Genomic DNA, 26,678 nt, shown 5'->3' on the forward strand with positions numbered 1-26,678 from the left:
AGTCACGGCACAGTAGTGTAACAGCTAGGGTAATGTTATTACAGTGCCAGTGATCAGCGTTCAATCCCTGCCACTCCCTGTAAGGAGTTTGTATGTTGCCTCCGTGACTCCGGGTGCTTTGGTTCCCTCCTACATTTTAGGGATGTATGGGTTAGGGTTAGTGAGCTGCAGGCAAGCTATGGAGGCGCCAGAAGCAGGGAGACACTTGCAGGCTGCCCCCAGCACCTAGAACATAGAACATAGAATAGTACAGCACATTACAGGCCTTTTGGCCCACAATGTTGTGCTGACCCTCAAACCCTGCCTCACATATAACCCCCCACCTTAAATTCCTCCATATACCTGTCTAGTTGTCTCTTAAACTTCACTAGTGTGTCCGCCTCCACCACTGACTCAGGCAGTGCATTCCACGCACCAACCACTCTCTGAGTGAAAAACCTTCCTCTAATATCTCCCTTGAACTTCCCTCCCCTTAACTTAAAGCCATGTCCTCTTGTACTGAGCAGTGGTGCCCTGGGGAAGAGGCGCTGGCTGTCCACTCTGTCTATTCCTCTTAATATCTTGTACACCTCTATCATGTCTCCTCTCATCCTCCAAAGAGTAAAGCCCTAGCTCTCTTAATCTCTAATCATAATCCATACTCTCTAAACCAGGCAGCATCCTGGTAAATCTCCTCTGTACCCTTTCCAATGCTTCCACATCCTTCCTATAGTGAGGTGACCAGAAATGGACACAGTACTCCAAGTGTGGCCTAACTAGAGTTTTATAGAGCTGCATCATTACATTGCATCTCTTAAACTCTCTCCCTCAACTTATGAAAGCTAACACCCCATAAGCTTTCTTAACTACGCTATCTACCTGTGAGGCAACTTTCAGGGATCTGTGGACATGTACCCCCAGATCCCTCTGCTCCTCCACACTACCAAGTATCCTGCCATTTACTTTGTACTCTACCTTGGAGTTTGTCCTTCCAAAGTGTACCACCTCACACTTCTCCGGGTTGAACTCCATCTGCCACTGTTCAGCCCACTTCTGCATCCTATCAATGTCTCCCTGCAATTTTCGACAATCCTCTACACTATCTATAACACCACCAACCTTTGTGTCATCTGCAAACTTGCCAACCCACCCTTCTACCCCCACATCCAGGTCATTAATAAAAATCACAAAAAGTAGAGGTCCCAGAACAGTTCCTTGTGGGACACCACTAGTCACAACCCTCCAGTCTGAATGTACTCCCTCCACCACAACCCTCTGCCTTCTGCAGGCAAGCCAATTCTGAATCCACCTGGCCAAACTTCCCTGGATCCCATGCCTTCTGACTTTCTGAATAAGCCCACCGTGTGGAACATCCTCGGGCTGTGTTGGTTGTTGCTGCAAATGACGCATTTCACTGTATGTTTCGATGTTTCATCCTGACTTTCAAATGACCGAGGGGAAGAAGTTGTTTCTGAATCATTGAGGATGGTTTTTCATGCTCCTGTACCTCCTCCCCGATGGTAATAACAAGAAGAGGTTGGGATTTTATAGATAGATATCCTTGTCAACGTGGACGAGTTGGGCTGAAAGAATTGTTTCTGTGCTGTAGGACTCAGTGACTCGATTTACAGTGACATAGCTCGCAAGGATTATTTTCCATCAGTGTGGTGACATCCTTTGGCCCCTGATCCAAGATGAAAGTGTTTTTCTTTTTGAGACAGGAAACCAAAGCACCATGTGAGAGAAAGAAGACCATAAGACCTAGGAGCAGAATTAGCCCATTCGTCCCATCGAGCCTGCTCCACCATTCTATCATGGCCTCTTTACTATCCCTCTCAACTCCATTCTCCTGCCTTCTTCTCACAAACTTTGATGCCCTTACTGATCAAGAATCTATCAACGTCCATTTTAAATATACCCATTGACTTGGCCTTTTGTGACAATGAATTCCACAGATTCAGCACCCTCTGGCTGGTGAAGCTTCTCCTCCTCTGTTCTAAAGGGACTTCCTTCTATTCTGAGGCTGTACCCTCTGGTCCTAGACTTCCCCACCATTGGAACCATCCTCTGCACGTCCACTCTATCTAGCCTTTCAATATTTGATAGGTATCAATTAGATCTTCTTCGAAACACCACCAGGGACAGCCCAAACACATCAAACGTGCTCACATCAAACCCCTTCTTTCTCAAATTTAGATGGAATGTGTCTTTGTGCCTTGAAAGCTGGAATAGAGAAAAACAAACAGCAGAGACAGTCCATGCCACCGGGGCCTTGGCAAGCTCTATCTAATTCATGAGCTACATTGACGTGTCCACTTACCAGACCACAATAGTGATGGCATCACCTTAAAACAGCTAGCCCTGTAATCTGAAACGCCAGAGATGAAGTAAACACAAACTGCTCTTGACATTTCCCTTTCCTTTCTTCATTCCGACCTTTCTAAAACAGCGTCTATTGGAATGAGTCATCATTTCAATTGTGTCACTTTCTTGCACTCTCGGTTTGAGCAGTCTATTTTCTTCACTGTCTTGTATAATTTATCTATAATTTACAATCAATAGCATCTTTATTCCTGCACCTAATAAAGTGGCCACTGTGTGTATGTTCATGGTCTTCTGCTGCTGTAACTCATCCACTTCAAGGTTCGACATGTTGTGCGTTCAGAGATGCTCCTCTGCACACCACTGTTGTAATGTGTGGTTGGTTGAGTTACTGTCTTCTCCTGTCAGCTTGAACCAGTCTGGCCATTCTCCTCTAACCTCTCTCACTAACAAAGTGTTTTCACACAGAACTGCCACTCACTGGATTTTTTTTTCTCTATAAACGTTAGAGATGTGTGAAAATCCCAGGCAATTGGCAGTTGCTGAGATACTCAAACCACCCTATCTGGCACCAACAATCATTCCATGGTCAAAGTCACTTAGGTCACATTTGAGATTTGGTCTGAACAACAACTGAACCTCTTGAACACGTCTGCATGCTTTTATGCATTGAATTGCTGCCACATGATTAGCCAATTGGATATTTGTTTTAACATGCAGTTACACAGGTGTACCCAATAAGGTGGCTGCTCTGTGTATATTCTCTACAACTATGTATCTGTGATCCTGCTGAAAGATTTTCATATTATTTGAACCACACTGTACTTGTGTACAGAACAATAAACTCAATTTGACTTGACTTTAATGATGCCAATACTATTGATCCACTTTGAAAGACAAGGGCTGTAGGAGGCTGCCTCTCGGACTGGAGGCCTGTGACTAGTGGTGTGCCACAGGGCTCAGTGCTGGGTCTGTTGTTGTTTGTCATGAACTGTATATCAATGATCTGGATGATAATGTGGTAAACTGGTTCAGCAAATTTGCAGATGACACCAAGACTAAGGGTGTAGTGGACTGCAAGGAAGATTATCAAACCTTGCAGTGGGATCTGGACCAGATTGAAATATGGGTTGAAAAATGGCAGGCGGAATTTAATGCTGACGGGTGTGAGCTGTTGCACTTTGGGAGGGCAAACCAGGGTAGGACTTGCATGGTGAGTGCTCATGCACTGAGGGGTGTAGAAGAACTGAGACACCTGGGAATACAGACCCATAATTCCTTCAGAGTGGCATCACTGATCGATAGGGTCATAAATAGAGCTCTTGGCACCATGGCCTTCATAAATGAGAGTATTTAAGGAATTAGGGTGTTAAATTGAAGTTGTATAAGACATTAGAGAGGCCAAATTTGGAGTACTGTGTGCAGTTTTGGTCACCTACCTACAGGAAAGATGTCAATAAGATTGAAAGGATGCAGAGAAAATTTAGGAGGATGTTGCTGGGACTTGGGGACCTGAGTTATAGGAAAAGGTTGAATAGGTTAAGGTGTTTTGTCCCCAGAGTGCAAGAAAATAAGCAGAGCTTTAATAGAGGTGTACAAAATTATGAGGAGTATAGATAGGGTAGATGCAAACAAGCTTTGTCTATTGAGATTGGTGAGACTAGAACTAGAGGTCATGGGTTACAGGTGAAAAGTAAAATGATTAAAGGGAACCTGAGGGGGAATGTCTTGACTCAGAGGTGGCATGAGTGTGGAACAAGCTGCCAGCAGAAGTGGTAGATGTGGGTTTAATTGCAGCATTCAAGAAAAGTTTGGATAGGTATATGGATGGGAAGGGTATGGAGGGCTGTGGTCCAAGTGTGGGTCAATGGGTCTAGGCAGAATGAGTTTGGCATGGAATAGATGGGCCAAAGAGCCAGCTTTGGTGCAGAGTGCTTCATAACTAAGAAATGCCCTTTGGTCCAGTGCTGCATCCCAGCAGATCTCTAAAGTTTCCACATCCTTCCTGTAATGAGGTGAGCAGAACTGCATTCAATGCTCCAAGTGAGATTTATCCAGAGTTTTATAGAGCTGCAACGTTACCTTACAGCTCTTGAACTCAACCCTCCCAACTACTGAAGATCAACATCACTTACGCCTTCTTAACCACCCTGTGAGCTTGCAGGCCAGACTTGATGAATGCCAGACTCAAAGGACTGAGTGAATGAATGGGTCTTAGTTCTTGTACTCTAGCTGAATTTGAAACTTTCCTGCAAGCCACTTGTTTGTTTAATATACTTGCAACAATATTTGCAGAGATCAGAGTGGTTAAAATACCAATAAAAGATAAAAAAACAAGCAGATTGTTGCATCATTTGATTATTTTATTTGGTTTTAATTGCATTTCTGACTTGTTATCGAAGCCTCATTCACCACTGGCGAGGCTTGGATGGCAAGTTCACTCCAAGGATGGCAGGTCTTGCAAGGATCAATAACACGCTGGAAAACAGAAGAAGCACATGAGAACATTCTAGAAAAACTGAATCATTCTCTCATCAAACACCTAGGACAAGAAAAATAATTTCTCAAATTTTTAGCTTTCTAAGCCTTGGTCGAGAAAAAAAGTTGCGTTATTTTACAAATAGTTTCCTGAATGGGGCTTTTCACATTAGGAATAAGACCTTAAAACCTAGGAGCAGAATTATGCCATTTGGCACGTTGTGTCTTCTCTGCCATTCCATCATGGCTGATTCATTTTCCCTCTCTACCCCATTCTCCTGCCTTCTCCCCGTAACCTTTGACACCATTACTAATCAGGAACTTTGTCAACCTCAGCTTTAAATATACCCAATGACTTGGCCTCTGCAGCTGTCTGTGGCTATGAATTCCACCGATTCACCAACCTTTGGCTAAAGAAATTCCTCCTCATCTCTTTTCTAAAGGGATGCTCCTCTCCTCTGAGGCTGTGCCCTCTGCTCCTGGACTCCCCTCACCACATCCACCCTATCCGAGCCTTTCTATATTTGGTCGGTTTCAAAGAGACAGGCCCCTCATTTTACCAAAACTCCCCAGCGAGTCCAGGCCCAGAGCAATGAAAGCCCCTGATACATTAACCCTTTCATTTCTAGGATCATTCACGTAAACCTCCACTGCTCCCTCTCCAGTGTCAGTACCTATCCACAAGTCTTCGGGATGTGGGAAGAAACTGGAGCACCGAAGTCCAAGATAGTAGTCACAGTCGGGATTGAACAAGATTCTCCAGAGCTGTCCCCGCTGCGCTACAGTGCCACTTGTCCCAGCCATTATAACTAGGGGTCTCATTCAACCCTCCATCTGAAGTGCCTCAGATGCCCCTGTACCCATTCACCTGGGTGCCTCGCCTCATGCCCAGTTGCAGCAGTTGCAGGAAGCCTGGTAGACGAGTCCAACGGGGCAGCTTTTCACGTAGGTTTTCCCATTGATGCATCCGAAGAACTTGTGGGGGTCACTCGGGTCAGGGTAGTTGCCGTTGGCTTTGCCAGCGCAGAATCCGGATCCACCGCTGCTGCCGCTGCCACTACTGCCACCACCACCACCACTAGGGGCATTAGTGGGGGGAGCAACAGGCGCGAGTGTGGTCTTCGATGGAGTACAAGCTGAAAGGAATGATCGTTGGGTTGAAAGTAAAAGTCATGACAGCGTCCCAGGAGTTGACCTGTTCATTTCCAGTTTGGTAACTTCACTCAACCCCTGAGGGATAAAACCTTCTACGTGGAAAATACTACTCTTTAATACATGCGCCTTCAAATTTTACCGTGCAAACTCTCATGTGCAGCAAGTCTGAATTCGAATCAGGTTTATTATCAGTGACTTATGCGGTGAAATTTGTTGCTTTGTGGTATCAATACAGCGCAATGCACAAAGAAACTACGAGTTACAATATGCTATTTTGAAAATTAAATATGTAGTACGAAAAGAGCAAAATAGTGAGGCTGTGTTCATGGACCAGTCAGAAATCTAATAGTTTCCTAAAATATCGATCGTGTGTCTTCAGGCTCCTGCACCTCCTCCCTGATGGTAGCGATGAGACGAGGGCATGTGCTGGGTGATGGGGATCCTTAATGGTGGATGCAGTGATTTTGAGGCATCGCCTTTTAGAGATGTTCTCAGTGGTGGGAGACTGGTGCCCATGATGGAGCTGGCCAAGTTTACCTCCCGCTGCAGCTTTTTCAGATCCTGTGCACTGGTGCATCCATACCAGACGGTGAAGCAACCAGTTAGAACGCTCTCCATGGTACACCTGTACAAATTAGCCTTTGTTCCTCAAACTCCTAATGAAGTATACCCTGTGGCGTGCCTTCTTTGTAATTGCACGAACATGTTCCTTGGCGCCAAGGAATTTGAGCTGTCCAGCCTTTTGCCGCTGACCCCTTGATGAGGACTGGTGTGTGTTCTCCCAACTTCCCTTTCCTGAAGCTTTGGGAGATTGAATCTCCAGCAACAGAGTGCTTTATCTGTTCAACCTGAAGGTACAACTCACTGTTCTTTTGCACGACTTATTTTTGTATCGTAACCTATAGTCATTTTTTATGTCTTGTACTGTACTGCTGCCAAAATTTCACAACATATGCCAGTGATGATAAACCTGATTCTGATTGTAAGCTGTCTGCTCCAGATCAAACAGGAGGCTAGGACCCCTGACTTTCCAAGGAAAACAGGGGTTTCTGTTACCTCAGTCCACTATGTAATGAAATAATCTGGATGAACAGTATGCAAGACATGTTTTCTACTCTACCTCAGATCACATAGAAATCTGCAGCACATTAAAGGTCTTTGGCCCACAATGTTGTGCCAACTCTAGAAACTACTGAATGGCGGTGCAGGCTCGAAGGGCCGAATGGCCTACTCCTGCACCAATTTTCTATGTTTCTATGTTTCTATCCAGACAGAACATTGTAAGAATTTAGAGCAACACAGGAACAGACCCTTCAGCCCATCAACACCATACCATCCGTCAAACACCCATTTTATTCTTACATTTACATCAACTCTCCCCCACCTGTACCCTAGGGTCAATTTAGAATGGCCAATGAACTTACCAACCCACCCATCATATGAAAAAACTGGAAATCACAATAAAACCCACATAATCACAGGGAGAACATGCAAACTCCACACGGAGAGAACCCAAAGTCAGGAATGAACCCTGGTCATTGGAGCTGTTGTGGTCCAGCTACATCATAGAACCAAGCCAATTATTCCACTTAGAGCAGGGGTTTCTAACCTTTTTAATGCTATGACCCCAGCTATTAACAGAGGGGTCTGCGGACCCCAGGTTGGGAACCCTAGTTTACAGCAAGCCAACGTGGTTCTGTGGACATGAGGGACTGTAGATGCTGGAGCCTGGAGCAACAAACAATCTGCTGGAGGAACCCAGCAGGTCGAGCAGCATCTGCGGAAGGGAGAGGAATCGTAGATGCTTGGGGCTGAGATCCTGCACCAAGACTGAGAGTGGGGAGATGTAACGGGGGAATGGTGAGTAAGGAGTAAGAGATATTTGGACCTACAATTTGATTAGTTGTTGATCTAGATCATCTATAATCAGTACAATGAGTTACCTCCAGAAATCCCAAGGCCACTGTGCAGAGTGTTAATGAGAGGGTAGGGTCCCTGGTGACAGAAGGCACCAGTGAAGTCGTCCAGGGCAAGATCCCACACCATGGCTCCTCCAAAGTTGTTCTTCTTCAGCCACTCAACCTGGAAGACAATGGGGGAGAAATCACGCCATGGAACTTCCTTTGGAAGAATGTTCAGGTTACCAAACACTAAATCCCTGTCGTAACAGAACACGTAGTGACAGACAGGATGACGGTGAGGGACAGGGCGAGAGATCTGAAAACTAGCTGATGGTGGTTGTGATGTCAACAAGCTTTCTGCAGGTCAGTCTGCGAGGAGAGCCACTGACAGGTCACCACACCAGTGGGACTTTGCCTGGAGGGATATTAACCCCCAGGAGTTCAATACCATTGTCTTCGGCAAAGTGGACCACATAGATCCTAGTTATGGTACACAAAACACGGAACAGCTCAGCACAGGATCAGCGTCACAACCAAAACGTCGTTGATCAAAAACCAGATTTTTTTCAGTTAGTATGAGGACTGTATTTTCTCAGTGTAACCTGGTGGGTACGTGGTGTTCCTTCGACTGTTAGCTTTTCATGTCTAATTGTTTGTCTTTGGACTATCTGGGTTTTTCACTTTGAGTTGCAGGTGTCTCATTTGGGATCATGGGGCTTGTTAAGCTCTTTTTGTATTTATCACTTTTATTTGATTTGGGGTGATTAAGTTAGCACTGGATTTTCAATGTCTCGCATTGTAGTTGTTGTCTTTGGGGGTTAATCTTCATTTGGATACCTATGTTGTCTGACTGGCATTGAATTCCTACATGCTCCAGGGTGTATTTCGGGGAGTGGCTTGCCAACCTCTCTTTGCCCAGTCATTGTGGATCCTTGTCTGGTGAAACTCTGACCGAGTTCCTCTGTGTGTCCTGAGTGACTTCATTTGCTCAAGATTCTGCACAGTTCTCATTGCCTGAGTTCTCATTAGCTTTGCTGGTTAATCTCTGTAACTAACCTTCTGTTTTGTTGGAATTGCCGAGGTCTCTGTGATTCCTGCACATGAGTTAGCGAGTAACCCTGACAATCAGCCCGCTTTGTCCCCGCCGAACAGTATGCCAATTTGAACTAATCCCAAACACAAAGTGCACTGCAGATGCTGGGGTCAAAGCAACATGTACAAAACGCTGGAGGAACTCAGCAGGTCAGGCAGCATCCGTGGAAACGAACGGTCAATCCCATCTGCCTGCATGTGATCCAAATCCCTCCATTCCCTGCCTGTCCAGGGTGCCTGTCTAAACACCTCTGAAATATTACTATATCTGCCCCCACTGCCACCCGAGGAGGCACGACCCAGACACCAACCACTCTGTAAAAAAGAAATTGCCTCATAAATCTCTTCTGAACTTTCTCCCCCATCACTTTAAACCTACATCCTGGGGGGAGAAAGCTTTGACTATGTATGCTCCTCATTATTTAACCAACTTCTACCAGGTCACCCTGTGTGGAACTCCTCCCCTTATTACTTATAATTTTTTTTACGTCTTGCACTGTACAGCTGAACATATGTCAGTGATCATAAATCTGATTCAGATTCAGATTCTGAACTAAGAGGAGGAGTCAGACCTCATGGATCTATTGAACTCATTGACGACCCCCCCCCCCCCCCCGTGTCTTCTTCTTCTTCTTCTTGCGTTGTTTTATGGCGGTTGGCAAACCAGCTTTAAGGTGCATTACCACCACCTACTAGACTGGAGTGTGGATCGTTTGATAAACAGGAGGAATGAAAAGAATTGCATTCCTTAAATTCTATATAATAAACCAGAGTCTTTCAGATACTCCATGATATAGGTCCGTATTTCTCTCGAACTCCCATTTAAAATGTCTTCTATCCCCACAGCAGTTTTTTTGTTTATGTGAAGCGCTCCTATCATCTTGACTCTTTCTCTTTCATACTTCTTACATTTTATCAAGACTAGTAAGAACGCCAATGCAGCGATTAGTGAATTCCCTCAGGTAAAGACACTATAATCTGACGGATATTCTTTCCAAGGTGTCTGGATGCCCAGTAATTAAATCCATCCTCGTTTCCAGTACAATGTTTAAAAACATTGAATTTCATTCCCGAGTCTGTGTTCCCATGAAGTCCCCCTTTTATCCCAGAGTTACCATTTGGATAAGTAAACACAACCGGATGCGCCAGGGTTTACAGAAAATACCTTGTCTGCGAAGCTCTTCTGGTTGTCATACCCGACCCAGATTCCATTTTTGAAGGTGTACGGAGTCATCTGCGGGGCGTCCCACACCTTGGTGGCGCCATTCAAGAATGTACAGATCTGTCGGAAGAGTGAGACATTAGGGAGGAAACCAACAGAGTTAGCAAGGCTTCCAGTGAGTTACGCACAGACTCAAAGCATGAGGTTAATTTCTAGACACAAGGGAATTCTGCGGATGCTGGAAACCTTGAGCAGCAGGCACAGGATGCGGAAGCAGCTCAGCAAGTCAGGCAGCATCTCTGGAGGGGAACGAGCAGCTGACATTTTAGGCCGGGACCCTTCACCAGTCCTGATGAAGGATCTTGGCTCGAAGCATCTATTGCTTATTTCCCTCTGTAGCTGCTACCTGACCTGCTGAATTCCTCCAGCACCTGGGCATGTTATGATTGATCATTGCAAATTGTCCCGTGATTAGGCTAGGGTTAAATCAGGGTTGTCAGGATTCGCTGGGCAGTGGCTTGAAAGGCCAAAGGGCCTACTCCATGCTGAATCATGAAATACAATAAATAATTTAATTCAATAGCGGATGCAGGGCTGAGTGGCACCGTCCATGCTCTAAGAATCCAACAATTCTTTGCTGAACTCAGTTTGGTAACCCCTCTGGTTTAGAAATAGCACTTTTTTTTGCAGTAAACCTCTTGCAGAATGTTCCCAGTATTGGCAAGCATTCAATAATGCAGAGTAGCAAATGCATTTGTACCTCATAGTAAGCCAAAAACCCGGCCTGCCTGGTGTATTTGCCAGCTGGCCCGGGCCCTCCTGCTGGGGCTAAGACCCCGGTGTTGGATGTGGTCAGCCGGAAGGAGTGTCCGTATGTGGGGAAGCCAACGTTCAGCTTCTCTGCTGGGGCTCCTTTGTTCTTCCAATAGTTCATTGCATAGTCCTGCAGAGAAAGAGATGGGAAGTCAGGGTCGGGTGGGAAAGATTTGGCAAAAGCTAGATGCCAGTCTAGAGAAGGGAATGAAAAGGTTTGGCACGGTTCCCTTTTCTCCAGTACCTACCACATTGAAGTCCAGGTTGGTCTGATCCTGGTTATTGGGGAGAGCGTAGAGGGGGCTATTCTCCCCAGTCATCCCACTCCAGGGTCCGTAAAAGTCGTAGCTCATCACATTGATGAAGTCCAGAACCCTGCAAGAGAGGAGACCCGAGTCACTCTGTCTCTCCGCTTACCAAATTAACAGTAATATCTCAATCACCACGCAACGTGCTCTGACCCCTGAATCTGCAGACGGAAGGAAAACCAGTAAAATTACCCTTAACGTGGCTGTGTATCAGAGAGCTCAATGTTTTACCATACTGGCTGTAAGATCGGGGATCTATTACTGCTGCTGTTCAAGGAGTTTGTATGATCTCCCGATGACGGTGTGGGTTTCCTCTGGGTGCCCTAGTTTCCTCCCACATACAGGTTAGGGTTATTTAATTATGGGCATGCTGTGTTAGCACCAGCAGTGTTCCCAGTGCAATTCTCACATTTAATTTGACACAAAACAACACATTTTGCTCCATGTTCCAATACACAATTCTGTGCAAAATTCTTATAAGGCGCAGGTAAAAATAATTCTGTAAAGTGCAGATGCTTTCAAAATGATGAAATGAGAAGTTACTAAATATCAGAGAATTTACTATAAAGAGCAATAAACAGATAAAAAAAACTAAATCATGTAGCGATGTGCTACACACAGCACTGAAATAATGTCACGCAGTCGGTAAGTCGTTTCGAGACTAGTTTATTCAAACTTCGCGGCGCTGGCATTTAATCCCTAGTGCCCGCGCTCTCCGGGCGGAAATGACATCAGAGGTGCATTACCAAAGTCTCCCCCCGCGCGCTGGCTATTTATGAGCCAGTTCACCTGTGCAGAAAGTAGGTCGCCACATAACCCCCCCCCCCCCCCAGAACCGGCGATACACCCCCCAATGTCCACAGTCTGGATCAGCCTCTGTTTGGGAGGTCTGCCTCTGCGCCGCGGTGCCTGAACCTCGACCGGCTGCGCCAAGTCCACATGGGCTGGTTTGAGTCGGTCCACCAGAACGTACGTGGACCCGTTGTTGCTGATCACCTTGAACGGCCCCTCGTACGGCCGCTGTAGCGGTGCCCGGTGTCCGCCCCTTCATACAAACACAAACTCACAGTTCTGCAGGTCTTTGGGTACATGGGTCGGGGTCCGTCCGTGTTGTGAAGTTGGTACGGGGGCCAGGTTGCTGAGCCTTTCGCGTAGTCTGTCCAGGACTGCTGCGGGTTCTTCCTCTTACCCCCTTGGGGCTTGTATGAACTTTCTCGGGACAGCCAGGGGGCAACGTACACCAACTCGGCTGACGAGGCGTGCAGGTCCTCCTTGGGCGCTGTGCGGATTCCAAGCAGGGCCCAGGGAAGCTCGTCCACCCAGTTAGGTCCTCTCAGGGGGGCCATGAGAGCCAACTTCAAGTGACGGTGGAAGCGTTCCACCAGTCCGTTCGACTGTGGGTGGTAGGCAGTTGTGTGGTGTAGCTGCGTTCCTAACAGGCTGGCCACAGCCAACCACAGGCTGGAGGTGAACTGGGTGCCTGTGTCGGAGGCAATGTGGGCCGGTACCCCGAAGCGTGCTACCCAGGTTGCAATCAGTGCTCGGGCGCAGGAATCGGCAGATGTGTCGGTGAGTGGGACCGCCTCTGGCCACCTCGTGAACCGGTCTACCATAGTTAGGAGGTACCGCGCTCCTCGGGACACTGGTAGGGGGCCCACGATATCCACATGAATGTGGTCGAACCTCCAGCGGGTGGATTCGAACTGCTGCGGCGGGACTTTAGTGTGCCGCTGCACCTTGGCTGTTTGGCACTGTGCGCACGTTCTGGCCCATTCACTGACCTGCTTGCGAAGTCCATACCATGCGAACTTGCTGGAGACCAGCCGGACAGTTGTCCTGATAGATGGGTGCGCCAAACTGTGTATGGAGTTGAAAACTTGCCGCCTCCAGGTTGCCGGGACGATGGGGTGAGGTTGGCCGGTAGCCACGTCGCACAGGAGGGTCCTATCACCTGGGCCTATGAGAAAGTCCTACAGCTGCAAACCCGAGTCTGCGGTCCTGTAGCTGGGCATCTTGTCGTCTGCCTGCTGTGCCTCCGCCAGTGCTGCATAGTCCACCCCCAGGGACAAGGCCTGGACAGCTGGTCTGGAGAGTGCATCTGCCACGACGTTGTCCTTTCCCGAGACATGCTGGATGTCCATCATGTACTCGGAGATGTAGGACAGATGTCGCTGCTGGCGAGCCGACCAGGGATCGGACACCTTCGTGAACGCGGTCAACGGTTTGTGGTCTGTGAACGCGGTGAACAGGCTGCCTTCTAAGAAGTACCTGAAATGCTGGATTGCCAGATACAGTGCCAACAGCTCCCGGTCGAAAGCACTGTACTTGAGTTCGGGTGGACGTAGGTGCTTGCTGAAGAATGCCAGGGGTTGTCAGCGCCCCTCGATGAGCTGCTCCAGCACCCCACCGACTGCTGTGTCAGATGCGTCCACCGTGAGGGCGGTCGGAACGTCCGTTCTGGGGTGCACCAGCATCGCGGCATCTGCCAAGGCTTCCTTGGCTTTAACGAAAGCAGCCGCGGCCTCCTCGTCCAAGTAATGTCCTTGCCTTTACCCAACATCAGGGTGTACAAAGGGCGCATGATACAGGCTGCTGAGGGGAGGAAACGGTGGTAGAAGTTCACCATACCAACGAACTCCTGCAGGCCTATGACCATGTTGGGATCGCAAAGTGGCGGATCGCGTCTACCTTGGCGGGCAGAGGTGTTGCCCCGTCTTTGGTAATCCTGTGGCCCAGGAAGTCGATGGTATCAAGACCGAACTGGCATTTGGCCGGGTTGATCATGAGGCCGAAATCACTCATGTGGGAGTAATGCTGGCGGAGGTGGAACAGATGCTCCTGACAACAACTGCTGGCTATAATGTCGTCCAAATAGATGAACGCAAAGTCCAGGTCGCGTCTAACCGCATCCATTAGCCGCTGGAACGTCTGTGCGGCATTCTTCAGGCCGAACGGCATTCGGAGGAACTTGAACAGGCCGAACGGGGTGATGAGTGCTGTTTTGGGGATGTCTTCAGGGTGCACCGGGATTTAATGGTATCCCCGGACGAGGTCTACTTTGGAAAAGATTCTTGCCCCGTGCAGGTTTGCTGCAAAATCCTGTATGTGCGGCACGGGGTAGCAGTCTGGAGTGGTAGCCTCGTTCAGTCTGCGGTAGTCGCCGTATGGTCTCCAACCCCCGGCTGCTTTGGGCACCATGTGCAGGGGGGAGGCCCATGGGCTATCGGACCTCCGTATGATCCCCAATTCCTCCATCCTCTTGAACTCCTCCTTTGCCAGGCGGAGCTTTTCCGGGGGGAGCCTTTGTGCGCGGGCGCGGAGGGGTGGTCCCGGGGTCGTAATGTGGTGCTGTACCCCATGTCTGGGCATGGCTGCTGTGAACTGCGGTGCCAGAATCGATGGAAAGTCCACCAGGATTCTGGTGAATTCACTGAAATCTGCGTCGACCAGCAGCAGATGTATGTCCTCGGGCAGTCATTCTAGGAACGCTTGCTCGAACATGAGGCAGGGCTTGCGTCCGTCTGCCAGGGCCAGCATCTCGTTTATCAATGCTGACGGCAGTCTGTCTCCCAAACCGTCTGGGTGAAGCAGGTGGGCACCTCGCTCACGCCGTGAGAGGCCAAAGGTCCCAATGAGCAGCGCTTTGAACGCTTCATATTTGCCTTCTTCCGGGGGCGACTGTATGAAATCTGCAACCTGGGCGGCCGTCTCCTGGTCAAGGGCGCTCACCACGTGGTAGTAACACGTGGAATCAGAGGATATCTGCTGAATCTGGAACTGGGTTTCTGCTTGGCTAAACCACACGCGTGGTCGTAGCGTCCAGAAAGTCAGCAGTTTCAGTGAAACTGTGTGAACAGATGAAGAGTCGGCCATCTTTGGTCCAAATCCAGTTTGGACCGTTGGGGTCACCAATGTAGCGATGTGCTACACACAGCGCTGAAATAACGACACGCAGTCGGTAAGTCATTTCTGGACTAGTTTATCCAAACTTCGCGGCGCTGGCATTTAAGCCCTAGCGCCCGCCCTCTCCAGGCGGAAATGACGCCAGAGGTGCATTACCGCGCGTTGGCTATTTGTGAGCCGGTTCGCCTGCGCAGAAAGTGGGTCGCCACAATCAAATCAATATTCAGTGCCTTAGGTACTCAGAGAACTTGTCACAGTTCTTCTGCAGACTTCAGCTGTCTCTTTGCTTCTGTCTCTCCAGCTAATACCAGACAGCCTCAATCATGTTGAGATCAGGGCTCTGTGGAGCCATACCACCTGAAGCCCTATAAAAAATCTTGGGTGCACAGCGCTGTATACTTGATGGGAAGATTAAGGCAAATCTGTTATCTTTAACCAGTCAAACTCCCGAGAAACACACAGGTGAAGGTTGAGTTTTCAGTTCAGAAGAACACTCACTGTCCAATCTGAGAAACTTCATAGCCAGTATCGATGTTACTCTTCCCTCCGGCCACGGCCGCTGACAGCAACAGTCTTGGTTTCCCGCTGCTCTTGCCCTCAGCCTCAAAGGCTGCCATCAGTTCCTGTGGGTTGGAGAGGTCAGAGTTTCTGTTAGCAAGAGTTCCAGGTGGAATGGATGCTCTCAAACCCTGCCTAATGTTAGCATCAAATCAATGCCAAATACAACCAAGCGGGGGAGAGACAGGGGTGGGGGAGGGAGAGTGGTCAGGGAAGAGGGTGCCGAGAGAGAGAAAGGAGCACAAAGGGAAGAGAAAGGGAAAGAGAGAAGGGAGTGTGAGGGAAAGAGGGGAGAGAACACCTCTTGTCTTGCCTCAGACCTGAGCACAAAGGGGGAAGGGAGTGGGGGGCTTCACTGTAAGTGATACTGCCTTTGGAATCTGACACAAAGGCCTTGATTCCCTCCCAGCTGAATGTGAAGCTCCTTCTGATGAGTGAGAAGGTCTCTCAGAGATTCATGAGTCTTTGAAAGTCCCTACAGCCTCTTACGTAGCATTAAATCAGACCATGTGATCCCTGTAACAGTGCTGCCCCCAAGATCTTGCTCTGGAGGAAGCTTACTGTTGTATTTTTAACAGTACACATAGGTTTATATTTCAAAAAACTCTTCTTAAGGCCCTTTGGAAGCTCTTGAGATGTGAAAGGCACAATATATTCTTATTCCCTGAATGTCTTTATCGAAGTAATTAGGATTCATCCCAATGCCAAAATGGCATTATAGACTGTCGTCATTAAGGACTCCCATCACCAAGGATGTGCCCTCTTCTCATTGCTACCATCAGGGAAGAGGTACAGGAGCCTGAAGATGCACACTCAATGTTTTAGAAACAGCTTCTTCACCTCCTTCATCAGATTTCTGAATGGTCTATAAACCTATGTTCTCTACCTCACTGTTCTTTTTCTCATCTGTTGTTCTCTTTTTGCACTATTTATTTAATGTTTTATATATGTATGCATAAACAGTGTATATATTTCTTATTGTAATTAACATATTTTTTATTTTTGGAATATGCTCTTCCGGCCCTTCGAGCAACCCCTGATTTAAATTCTGCTTCCTTTTATCCCACATGTATCCCCAGGGTTTAGTAAGACTGCACCCCTGATCTTACCTGTACCAAAAGAGTGAAGAGGTGCTTATCAACAGAAGGACTCCCTCTAGACCCAGGATATTCCCAATCGATGTCCAAACCATCAAAGCCATAACCCCTCAGGAAGCTGATCACAGACTTTATGAAGATCTGGCGAGTTCCTGCCGAGGCCACCATGGCGCTGAATCTAGAGGACGGAAGAATGGGAGGTGAGGATTTATAAACATCTGAAATAGTTTATTCTCATAATTCTAGTCCAAAATAATTGCAGTCATCTTAATGCAGGCCTTTTGCAGAGGTTCCCCCGGCCTTCTCCAGCACTGAAGGCTTCCACTGAGTTTAGAACATAGAACAGTATGGCACAGAACGAGTCCTTCAGCTCACAATGTTGAGCTGAACTTTTACCCTACTCCAAAATCCTTCCCTCCCTCATAACCCTCCATTTTTCTATCATCCTTGTCTCATCCATCTTTCATGTAAGAGTTTTGTAAATGTTCCTCGTGTGGGGGTTTCCAGCCTGTGGTCCACGGTCCCCTTGCTTAATGGTATTGGTTCATGGCACGAGAAAGGTTGGGAGCCCCTGCTCTGGTGGATCTGCCTCTACTTTCACCATTGACAGAGTGTTCCATGCACCTATTACCCTCTGCCTTTGACATCACCCCTATAATTCCGTCCAAACATCTTAAAGTTATTACCCCAGTATTAGCTATTTCCAGTCTGGGAAAAAGCCTCTGGCTGTCCACTCCATCAATGCCTCTTATCGTCTTGTGCACCTCTATCAAGTTACCCTTCATCCTCCTTCTTTCCAAACAGAAAAGTTCTAGCCTGCTCTCATTAGTCTAATTCAGAGCACTATCCTGGTAAATCTCCTCTGCAGCCTCTCTAAAGCAGCCACACCCCTTCCTATAACGAGGTGAGCACAACTGAACGCAATACCCCATCAACATGTGTGTGTCGTTTCTTTCTGCACCGTTGTGGTGTATCAGGCAGCAACCTTGCCATTTCTTTAGCATTTTTGTCTGTGTTTTTTACGAGGCCGAGTTGCTAGCTCGACGCTCAATGCAGCACAGATGGAAAGTGTGCAAGGAGCCGGCCGGATTCCAACCTGAGACCACTCGCCACAAAGTCCATTGTGGATACCACTACACTACTGGCTGGCTTTCCAGCAATGAAACACCAATGAGAATGTAAGTGACATCCACATTATAGGATGAACATAGTTTCTGTCACATTTCACAACATCCTTGGAACTTATAAGGGTCTTACATCTTTCAAATGGCAGGGAATTCATTAACAAGTTAAGAAATAATGAGTCCTGAATCTGCAAACTTCTCTTCAATTAGAATTAATCAACAATCGCCTCCAATGTTTACAATATATTCCAAAGGGACATGACAGATTAAGTTTTTTACGTTACACTGACAGTAGCCAAGAACATTTTGGAGTCTGTCTGGGTATTCTGTTAAATCTTCCCTTATCTCATCCACCTAAGCTAAATAAGTTTCCCTACAGTGCCTCCTCGGGGGATGTTATTAGAGAAATAGTTTATCATGTTGTGCATGAGAAGGACCACAGAATCCGGTTCTTCTGCGACTGAAGAGGGAGGGTCTGAGTTGGGTGAGGAAGCTCTTCAATTACTTTAGTAGTGCCCTCCCCAGAGGACAAATAAATGTCAGCAGAGCTTTCGTTGTGTGGGAAGGTAATGGAACAGTATGGAAAGTATTGACTATGAATGTAAAGAATGAAAAGGCATTCCATGGTTTATCCTTGAAAATATTCTTTTCTGAAATAAGTTTATTTTGATAATAGAAAAGTAAGAGAATTTCTTCCCCTAGTAATAGTATTTACATTAGTGCCTAAAGAATTTTAAAAAGACCTCTTTGAAACAATCCTTAAATAAAGTTGCCAACTTACTTCTGAGTTCCAAAGTTCCAGCCTCCAATGGACAACAGAGTCTTGAGGTTTCCATTCCTTTCAAAAGAAATATTTGAAGAATTAGAATAAGGGAAGGCAATATATTATTAATAATATTTTGGCTATTGGCACATTGTTGCAATCTGGTTGTTTTTGGTGTTCTACCAAGCAGAGCAAACATGCAAAGTTGGAATTGGAATGTATGGCCACTCTTGCGGTTGTTAACATAAACCACAAATTTCACTCTATGTTTCGATGTACATGTGATAAATAAATATGAATCTGAATTTCTATTGAAATGCCTAATTTCTGTAGAATCATGGGCACATCCAATTCTTCAGTGAGTGGTTACAGTTTCAAAGACTGAATCTCATCTCTTATGACTTCAAGTGCAAGGTCCAAAGAGGAAAGAGGAACTCAGGAAATGACATACACCCAAGTTCAGATTCAGAATCAGGCTTAATATCACCGGCATATGTCATGAGATTTATTGTTTTGTGGCAGCAGCTCAGTGAAAACATAAATAAACTTGAAATTGCCAGAAAAAATATATACAGTATGTGTAAAATTAAATTAAATAAGTAGTCCAAAAAGTGAGGAAAAATAGTGAGGTAGTGTTCGTGGGCTGTTTCATTGTCCATTCAGAAATCTGCAGAAATGCTCAAAGTTAGGGGCATGGAACTCATATCATAAAATAAAGATGTGTGAGCTGACCACTACCACAGAGAATTCTGCACACAGTCCATCAAGACAACCAGCTTCTCCTCCATTGATGATGATTACACTTCCTGGTGCCTCAGGAAAACAGCCAACAGCCAGCGTAACCAAAGACCCCTCTCCCCCACCCCCAACCAGCCATTCTCTTTATTCCGTAGACCTGTTGGCCCGAAGATTCAAAACCGTAAGGACATGTACCACTGGGCTAAGGGACAGGTTACCAAAGTCTTGAATGGACCCCCACTATCCAGACTATGCTCTCTTCTCACTTCAGCTGCCATTGGGCAGGCGGTACAGAAGCCCTCGATCCCGCACCACCAGGTTCAGTTATCACCTTTCAACCACCAGGCTCCGGAACCAGCATGGATAACTTCACTCACCTCGACTCTGAACTGATTCCACAATCTATGGGCTCCCGCACTCTCTGCAACTCTATTGTGTTTCTTTGCACTTACTGTGAACTGTTGCAAAAGCATGAATCTCAGGGCAGTATATGGTGACTTCCATGTACCTCGAAATTTACTTTGAACATTGAGTTTTGATTGAAAAGGATGAACTTCTAATCTCCCAATACCCTTACACCCTATTTGTCTATCTACACCACACTTTCCACTCCGCTCTTTATTCAGGTACGGTTTTTCCTTTGGTACTACAATGTACTGATATATGAATTCATCTGTCTGCACGGTACACACACACACAATCCCCTTTTACTGTACCTCAGTACCTGTGACCGTACTAAACTGATTTCCCTATCAGAAACATCGAGGAACTGCTCTGGGCACCACTACTGTACTCTGACCTTTGCAGGAAAGTTTTAGACTGGCAGCTCAGTCCCACTTCAGACTCACTTTCAGGGACTCTACAACTAATGTTCTCTGTCTCTACAGAACGTGTTGCTGGAGGTGGCTGTGGAGGTCAAGTCATTGGGTATATTTAAGGCAGAGGTTGATAGATTCTCGATTAGTCAGGGCATGAAGGGATATGGGGAGAAGGCAGGAGACTGGGGCTGGGTAGGAAATTGGATCAGCCATGATGAAATGGTGGAGCAGACTCGATGGGCCGAATGGCCTAATTTTGCTCCTGTATCTTATGGTCTTATTATTTTGTCTCAGTCCAATGTCTCTAATAGATAGGTACATGACTCATCAGATCAGGTCCCTGTAAACTCACCACAGCCCTGTATCTGTGCTAACTTGAAGTTTACTGGGTTCTCTAGAACTTTTCTCTTTAACATGTTAAGAAAGTGAACAAAAATATTTTATGCTATCTATGTGTATAATTTTGAATAGTCAGTACGATCGGCCAATCTTGTGCCATCACAGTAACAGAGTTTTACTGAACTTGTTCTTAAGGCTGTTGATTTCGTGGTAGAGTTTCGGGTCGTTCCATTCGTAGGTGGAGATCTGGTTGCTCTTCATCCCGGCGAAGGCGTAGATGATGTGCGTGCACAGGCAGGGGTCCACATTGCTGGGCAGGTATTTCCCCTCCCCAGGTCGGTATTGAGCCCAGTTTGTGAAGTAACAAACCAGTCTGTAGGCAGAGCCTGCGGGCGGGAAACAGGAGTGAGGGGAACACCTCAACACAACAGACAAAGCAAAGCAATGATCCTGGGAATGAAAGGGTTAATGTATGAGGAGCGTTTCATGGTTCTGGGCCTGTACTCACTGAGGGGGGATCTCATTGAAACCTATTGAATATTGAAAGGCCTAAATATAGCGTACATAGAGAGGATATTTCCAATCGTGGCAGAGTCTCGGACCAGCGGGCACAACCTCAGAATAAGACAGCCCTTTAGAACAGAGATGAGGAGGAATTTCTTTAGCCAGAGGGTGATGAATCTGTGGAATTCATTGTCACAGTCAGCTGTGGAGGCTAAGTTACTGGGTATATTTAAAGCTGAGGTTAATAGGTTCTAGACTAGTCAGGGTGTCAAAGGTTACGGGGAAAGGAGAATGGAGATGAGAGGGATAATAAATCAGTTATGATGGAATGGTGCAGCAGGTTCGATTGGCCAGTTCTATTACTATGTCTAATGGTCTTATGGCATCTAACTGAACGTGGGTGAGGTGCCATTCCTATAGCTCTGTGTCTTGGCCAAGTCAGTGGGTATATTTAAAGCAGAGGTTCTTGATTAGTCATGATGTCAAAGGGTACGGGGAAAAGGCAAGAGGACGGGATTGAGAGGGATAATAAATCAGCCATGATGGAATGGCAGAGCTGACTCGATGGGCTGAATGGCCTAATTCTGCTCCTGTATCTTATGGAGTTCTGGTGATGCACAGAGACTTACCCAGTTGCAGGCACGCCAATAGGACCACCGCTGTAACAGAGAGTGGAGAACTCATGTTAGAAATCAGAATCAAATCATGCCTTAATCTTACTGTAAGTATAGCTAAGTTATAGAATAAGAGTCTTAAACAGCACAGGAATAAAACCATCAACCCTTTATAGGCAGTATTGTAGTTTAGTGGCTGGCGCCTCGCTTTACCGCGCTGGCGATAACCGATTGTGGTTCAATTCCCGCCTCTGTCTGTAAGGAGTTTGTACATTCTCCCTGTGACCGCGTGACTTTTGTCTAGTGGCTCCCGTTTCTCCCACGTTCCAAAGACATACGGGTTAGGGTTAGTAAGTTGTGGGCATAGTGTGTCAGTGATAACAAACCTGGTTATGGTTCTAGGGTAACACACTCAAATGCTGGAGGAGCTCAGCAGGTCAGGCAGCATCTATGGAGGGGAATAAACAGTCGATGTTTTGGGGCGAGACCCTTCATCGAGACTGGAAAAGAAGGGGGAAGGACCAGAATAAGATGATGGGGTTAGGAAGGGAAAGAGTTCGAGCTGGCAGGTAATAGGTGAGACCAGACGAGGGGAAAAGTGGATAGATGGGAGAGACAGAGAATGAGAAACAGACAGAGAGCAACAGAGACAGAGCAAGAGAGTCGGAGAGAGTTAGAGACGCAGAGAGATTTCAATATGAAATCCCAAGGACTGTGACCTGCCCAGACGGAAGATGAGGCTCTGTTCCTCAAGCTGGGCATGGTTAGAGCAACGGTGGAGACCGTGAACTGAAAGGTCAGTGTGGGGGAAGGAGTTGAAGTGACAGCGGTCACCCTTTAAGACTGAACATCCCTACCTATTCGGTTCCTCCAGTGCAGAGGACGCCACATGTGAACAGCCAGTGAAGTAACACTTAGCATTCCGAATTTCAAAATAAGTATTGCAGAGCTCCTCAGTACCACCCTGGTTTCTCCCACAGATACGGCTGCACCTTCATCTTACCTCTTCTGCCTGAAGTGGTTAAATTTAATTGATAGATCGGTTTGTTATTGTCTCATACCGAGGCAGAGTGGAAACCTTTGCTTTGCGTGCCACCCAAACGGATCATTTCATCGCATCAGTGCATTGAGGTAGTACAAGGGTAAATTGATGACACGATGCAGAATAAGGTGTTACAGTTGCAGAGAAAGTGCAGTGCAGGCAGACAATAAGGGGCAAGAGCCATGATGGGGTAGGGTTGTGAGGTCAACAGTTTATCTTATCGTACTAGGGGACCATTCGCTAGCTTCACAACAGCAAGGTAAACACTGCCTTTGACTGCAGAGTTATAGAGCACTACCGGACAGGATCAGACCTTTCTGTGCCACACCGTTATTCCATCTACTCCCATCAACGCTGCACCTGGGCCATTGCTCTCCACACCCCTCCCATCCATGTACCTGTACGAATTTCTCTTAAATGCTGAGACCTGAGCCACATACGTCACTTTCACTGGCAGCTTGTTCCACACTCACATCACCTTTTGAGTGAAGAAGTTCTCTCTCAAATTCCCATTAAATATTTCACACTTCACCCTTAACCCATGACCTAGTGTCACTCAGCCTCAGTGGAAAAAGCCTGCTTGTATCTATCCGATATGTACCCCTCATATATTTTTTTATTCCTCTATCAAATCTCCCCTTATGTTCCAGGGAATTAATTCCTAACCTACTCGGCCATTCCATTTAACTCAGATCCTTGAGCCCTGGCAACATTCTTCTAAACTTTCTCAGTACTCTTTCAGTCATTGATTTCTTTTCCTTAGGTAGGTGACCAGAAGTGCACACAATACAGTACTCCAAATATGACTCGCCAACATCTTGTACAACTTCAAAATAACTGAGGTGGAAAGATGCTTTGCCAGGCAGTGGTGTCCAAAGAAAGGGGCCACAGTCTCAAAGAAAGAATTAGTGAGGAGGAGAAATTTCTTCACCTAGGGGCACATTTTTGAAAAGTCCTACGCAGGAGGGCGATAGAGACTTAGTCCGTGAGTATAATTAAAACAGGAGTCAGCCGGAGGTTAGATGTTGTTTGTTCATTCGCTATGTGCTGTGTCATATGCGTGGGTGATCATGGTCTTCCCATGACCATGGTTGTTCTTGGCAATCTTTTCTGCAGAAGTGGTTTGCCATTGCTTTCTTCTGGGCGGTGTCTTTACAAGGTGGGTGACCCCAGCCATTATCAATACTCTTCAGAGATTGTCTGCCTGGTGCCAGTGGTCACATAACCAGGACTTGTGATCTGCACTGGTTGCTCATATGACCACCCACCACCTGTGCCCATGGCTTCATGTGACCTTGATCGGGGTGGGGGGGGGGGAGCTAAGTAGGTGCTACACCTTGCCCAAGGGTGACCTGAGGGCTAGCAGAGGGAAGGAGCACTTTACACCTCCATTGGTCGGGATATATCTCCACCCTGCCACCCATTAGAAATACTAAAAGATCGCTTCAGGAGAGTGGAGCTGAGGTAAAAGATTAGCTATGGTCCCACTGAATGGCCAGCAGAAACAAGAAGCTAATGGCCTAATCCTACCCTTTTATCTCCTGTTTCAGGGCATCTGAAGAATTCCCCTGAGGGGGCGAGAAAATGGATCTCCAGACAGGCAGCTGCAATCATTCCTGTTCAAAGCAAATGACTAACACACACAAAATGCCGGAGGAATTCAGCAAGTCAGGCAGCATTTTGTGTGCGTTGCTCGGGATTTCCAGAATCTGCAGAATTTCTTCTGTCAGAAGTTCAGATTCAGATATTTATCACATGTACATTGAAACCCACAGTGAAATGCATCCTCTGCGTAAACAACCAACACACGCAAGGGTGTGCCGGGAGTGGACCACAAGGGTCGCCACACATACCGGCACCAACGTAGTGTGTTGGTGTCCAGCAGAGCAACACAGAGCACAACAACAGAAAAACAAGCCCGTCCCTCCCTCCCTCCCACCCACACAGGACATGCCCTCTCGCCATTGCTACCATCAGGAAGGAGGTACAGGAGTCTGAAGACCCACACTCAACATTTCAGGAGCAGCCTCTTCCTCTTCGCCATCAGATTTCTGAATGGTCCATGCTCCCATGAACACCACCTCACTCTTTAGCTCTCTTTTTGCACTGCTTATTTAATTGTTAAATATTTCTTATTGTAATGCATTACATCGTGCACTGTACAGTAAATTGCACAATGTGTGTCAGCGGTAATGAACCTGACTCTGATTCACACACACATGACCGTCCTCCAGCCACATCCTCTGGGCCTCAAAGCTACTGAGTGCACAATTATTTCAGAGCTGAGCACAGCTCGAACAGGTGCCCCTTCACTCTGCCGTGCACGCAGTGCTAAATACGATTAAGTGTACGTGAGTAAACGGCTCACTCACCTGATACAAGCAGAAGCCTTGCCATCTTGCAGCTGTCCTACTGTGGACAAGGCAAGTCCTTTTATACACTGCGAGCAGCCCGTTTTTTTTCCCATCAATTATGCAACCAGTCACTTTGCCGATTTAATGTTTGCAGAAGAAAATACTCTGCCAGTTATTCTGCTTATCTTGGTAACTTTTATCTTGAAAATTACACATTGTCTTCATGGACCGATGACCTTCACTGTGACCTGGATCTTGATAGATTGTTCCATTATTACTTTCACCTGTTGGAAGAAGCTGACATCAGTGGTAACTCTATCCTATTTGTATATTTATTCACAGATCCTTGCTTCGACCTCGAACTTTATGTTTTGTATCATTCTTTATTATTTATCATTGTTAAATGTTTTTGTTGCATGTTCAAATTTCAAAGTGAATTTTATTATCAAAGTACATGTATGTCACTATATACAACCCTGAGGTTCATTTTCTTGTGGGCATACTCAATAAATCTAAAGAATAATAACCATAACAGAATCCATGAAAGACTGCCCAACTAGGGTGTTCAACCACAGTGAAGAAGACTACAGATCGTGCAAATACAAAAAGAAAAAAATAATAATTAATAAATAAGCAATAAATATCAAAAACTTGAGATGAAGAGTCCTTGGTCATCCCCTAGTGAACACACCACAGCACACTCTAAACATGTACAGTTATTACCCTTCAACCATCAGGCTACTGAAGCAGAATTGATAACTTCACTCATCTCAACACTGAACTGATTCCACAACCTACAGACTCACTCCAAGAACTCTACAACTCATGTTCGCAATATTATTTATTTATTTATTTATTTATTTATGGTAGTTGCAGTTCATTTACCCATTGGTGTTTATCAGTCTTTGTGTGTAGCTTTTCATTGATTCTATTGTATGTGGTGACAGATGCTTCTGTACTTTGAGTTCTTCTTTGTGGTGGCGTGTTGGGGAGGAAGCATTAAGAAGAAGGACGCCTCACGTCTTAATAAGCTGATAAGGAAGGCGGGCTCTGTCGTGGGCAAAGTACTGGAGAGTTTAACATCGGTAGCTGAGCGAAGGGCACTGAGGAGGCTACGGTCAATTATGGAAAACCCTGAACATCCTCTACATAGCACCATCCAGAGACAGAGAAGTAGTTTCAGCGACAGGTTACTGTCGATGCAATGCTCCTCAGACAGGATGAAGAGGTCAATACTCCCCAATGCCATTAGGCTTTACAATTCAACTGCCAGGACTTAAGAACTTTTTTTAAAGCTATTATTAATGCTTTTTGAGTTAATGATTTAGATGCATATCATATTATTACTGAGTTAAGTATTGTATGTAATGAGTTTTTGCTACAACAAGTGTATGGGACATTGGAAAAAATGTTGAATTTCCCCATGGGGATGAATAAAGTATCTATCTATCTATCTTAAGATGGTTATAGCTGGGGGTGGTAATGGGACAAGCTCCCACTGCCTATTAAATGCTCCCAATGGCATGCACCTCAAATAGCCTCTGACAACCAAGTCCAGCTCCTGGCCTTCACGTGTGGCTTAGCTACTAAACCCAGTGGAACAATTTCTACTGG

At 46.4% G+C, this 26,678-nt stretch overlaps 1 protein-coding gene across 3 annotated transcripts; it reads right to left on the reverse strand.

Moving 5' to 3' along the window:
* Positions 1-4,643: 4,643 nt before the first annotated feature.
* LOC140717350 (acidic mammalian chitinase-like) lies at positions 4,644-25,182 on the reverse strand. Of its 3 annotated transcripts, XM_073030850.1 has the most exons (12): positions 25,083-25,182; positions 21,684-21,713; positions 20,735-20,936; positions 18,674-18,730; positions 16,781-16,946; positions 15,612-15,736; positions 11,151-11,277; positions 10,850-11,032; positions 10,093-10,209; positions 7,878-8,016; positions 5,648-5,915; positions 4,644-4,779 (listed from the first exon to the last, which is right to left on the reverse strand). In XM_073030850.1, the coding sequence occupies exons 1-11, from the start codon at positions 25,105-25,107 to the stop codon at positions 5,662-5,664; spliced, it is 1,425 nt and encodes a 474-aa protein (XP_072886951.1). In that variant the 5' UTR covers positions 25,108-25,182; the 3' UTR covers positions 4,644-4,779; positions 5,648-5,661. The 3 variants fall into 3 exon arrangements, with proteins under 3 accessions (XP_072886951.1, XP_072886953.1, XP_072886952.1); XM_073030852.1 differs by lacking the exon at positions 5,648-5,915; XM_073030851.1 differs by lacking the exon at positions 25,083-25,182 and having other exon boundaries at positions 21,684-21,738.
* Positions 25,183-26,678: the final 1,496 nt, after the last annotated feature.

Source organism: Hemitrygon akajei, chromosome 27 (genome assembly GCF_048418815.1).
Source record: "Hemitrygon akajei chromosome 27, sHemAka1.3, whole genome shotgun sequence".
In the NCBI taxonomy this organism is placed as follows: Eukaryota; Metazoa; Chordata; class Chondrichthyes; order Myliobatiformes; family Dasyatidae; genus Hemitrygon; species Hemitrygon akajei.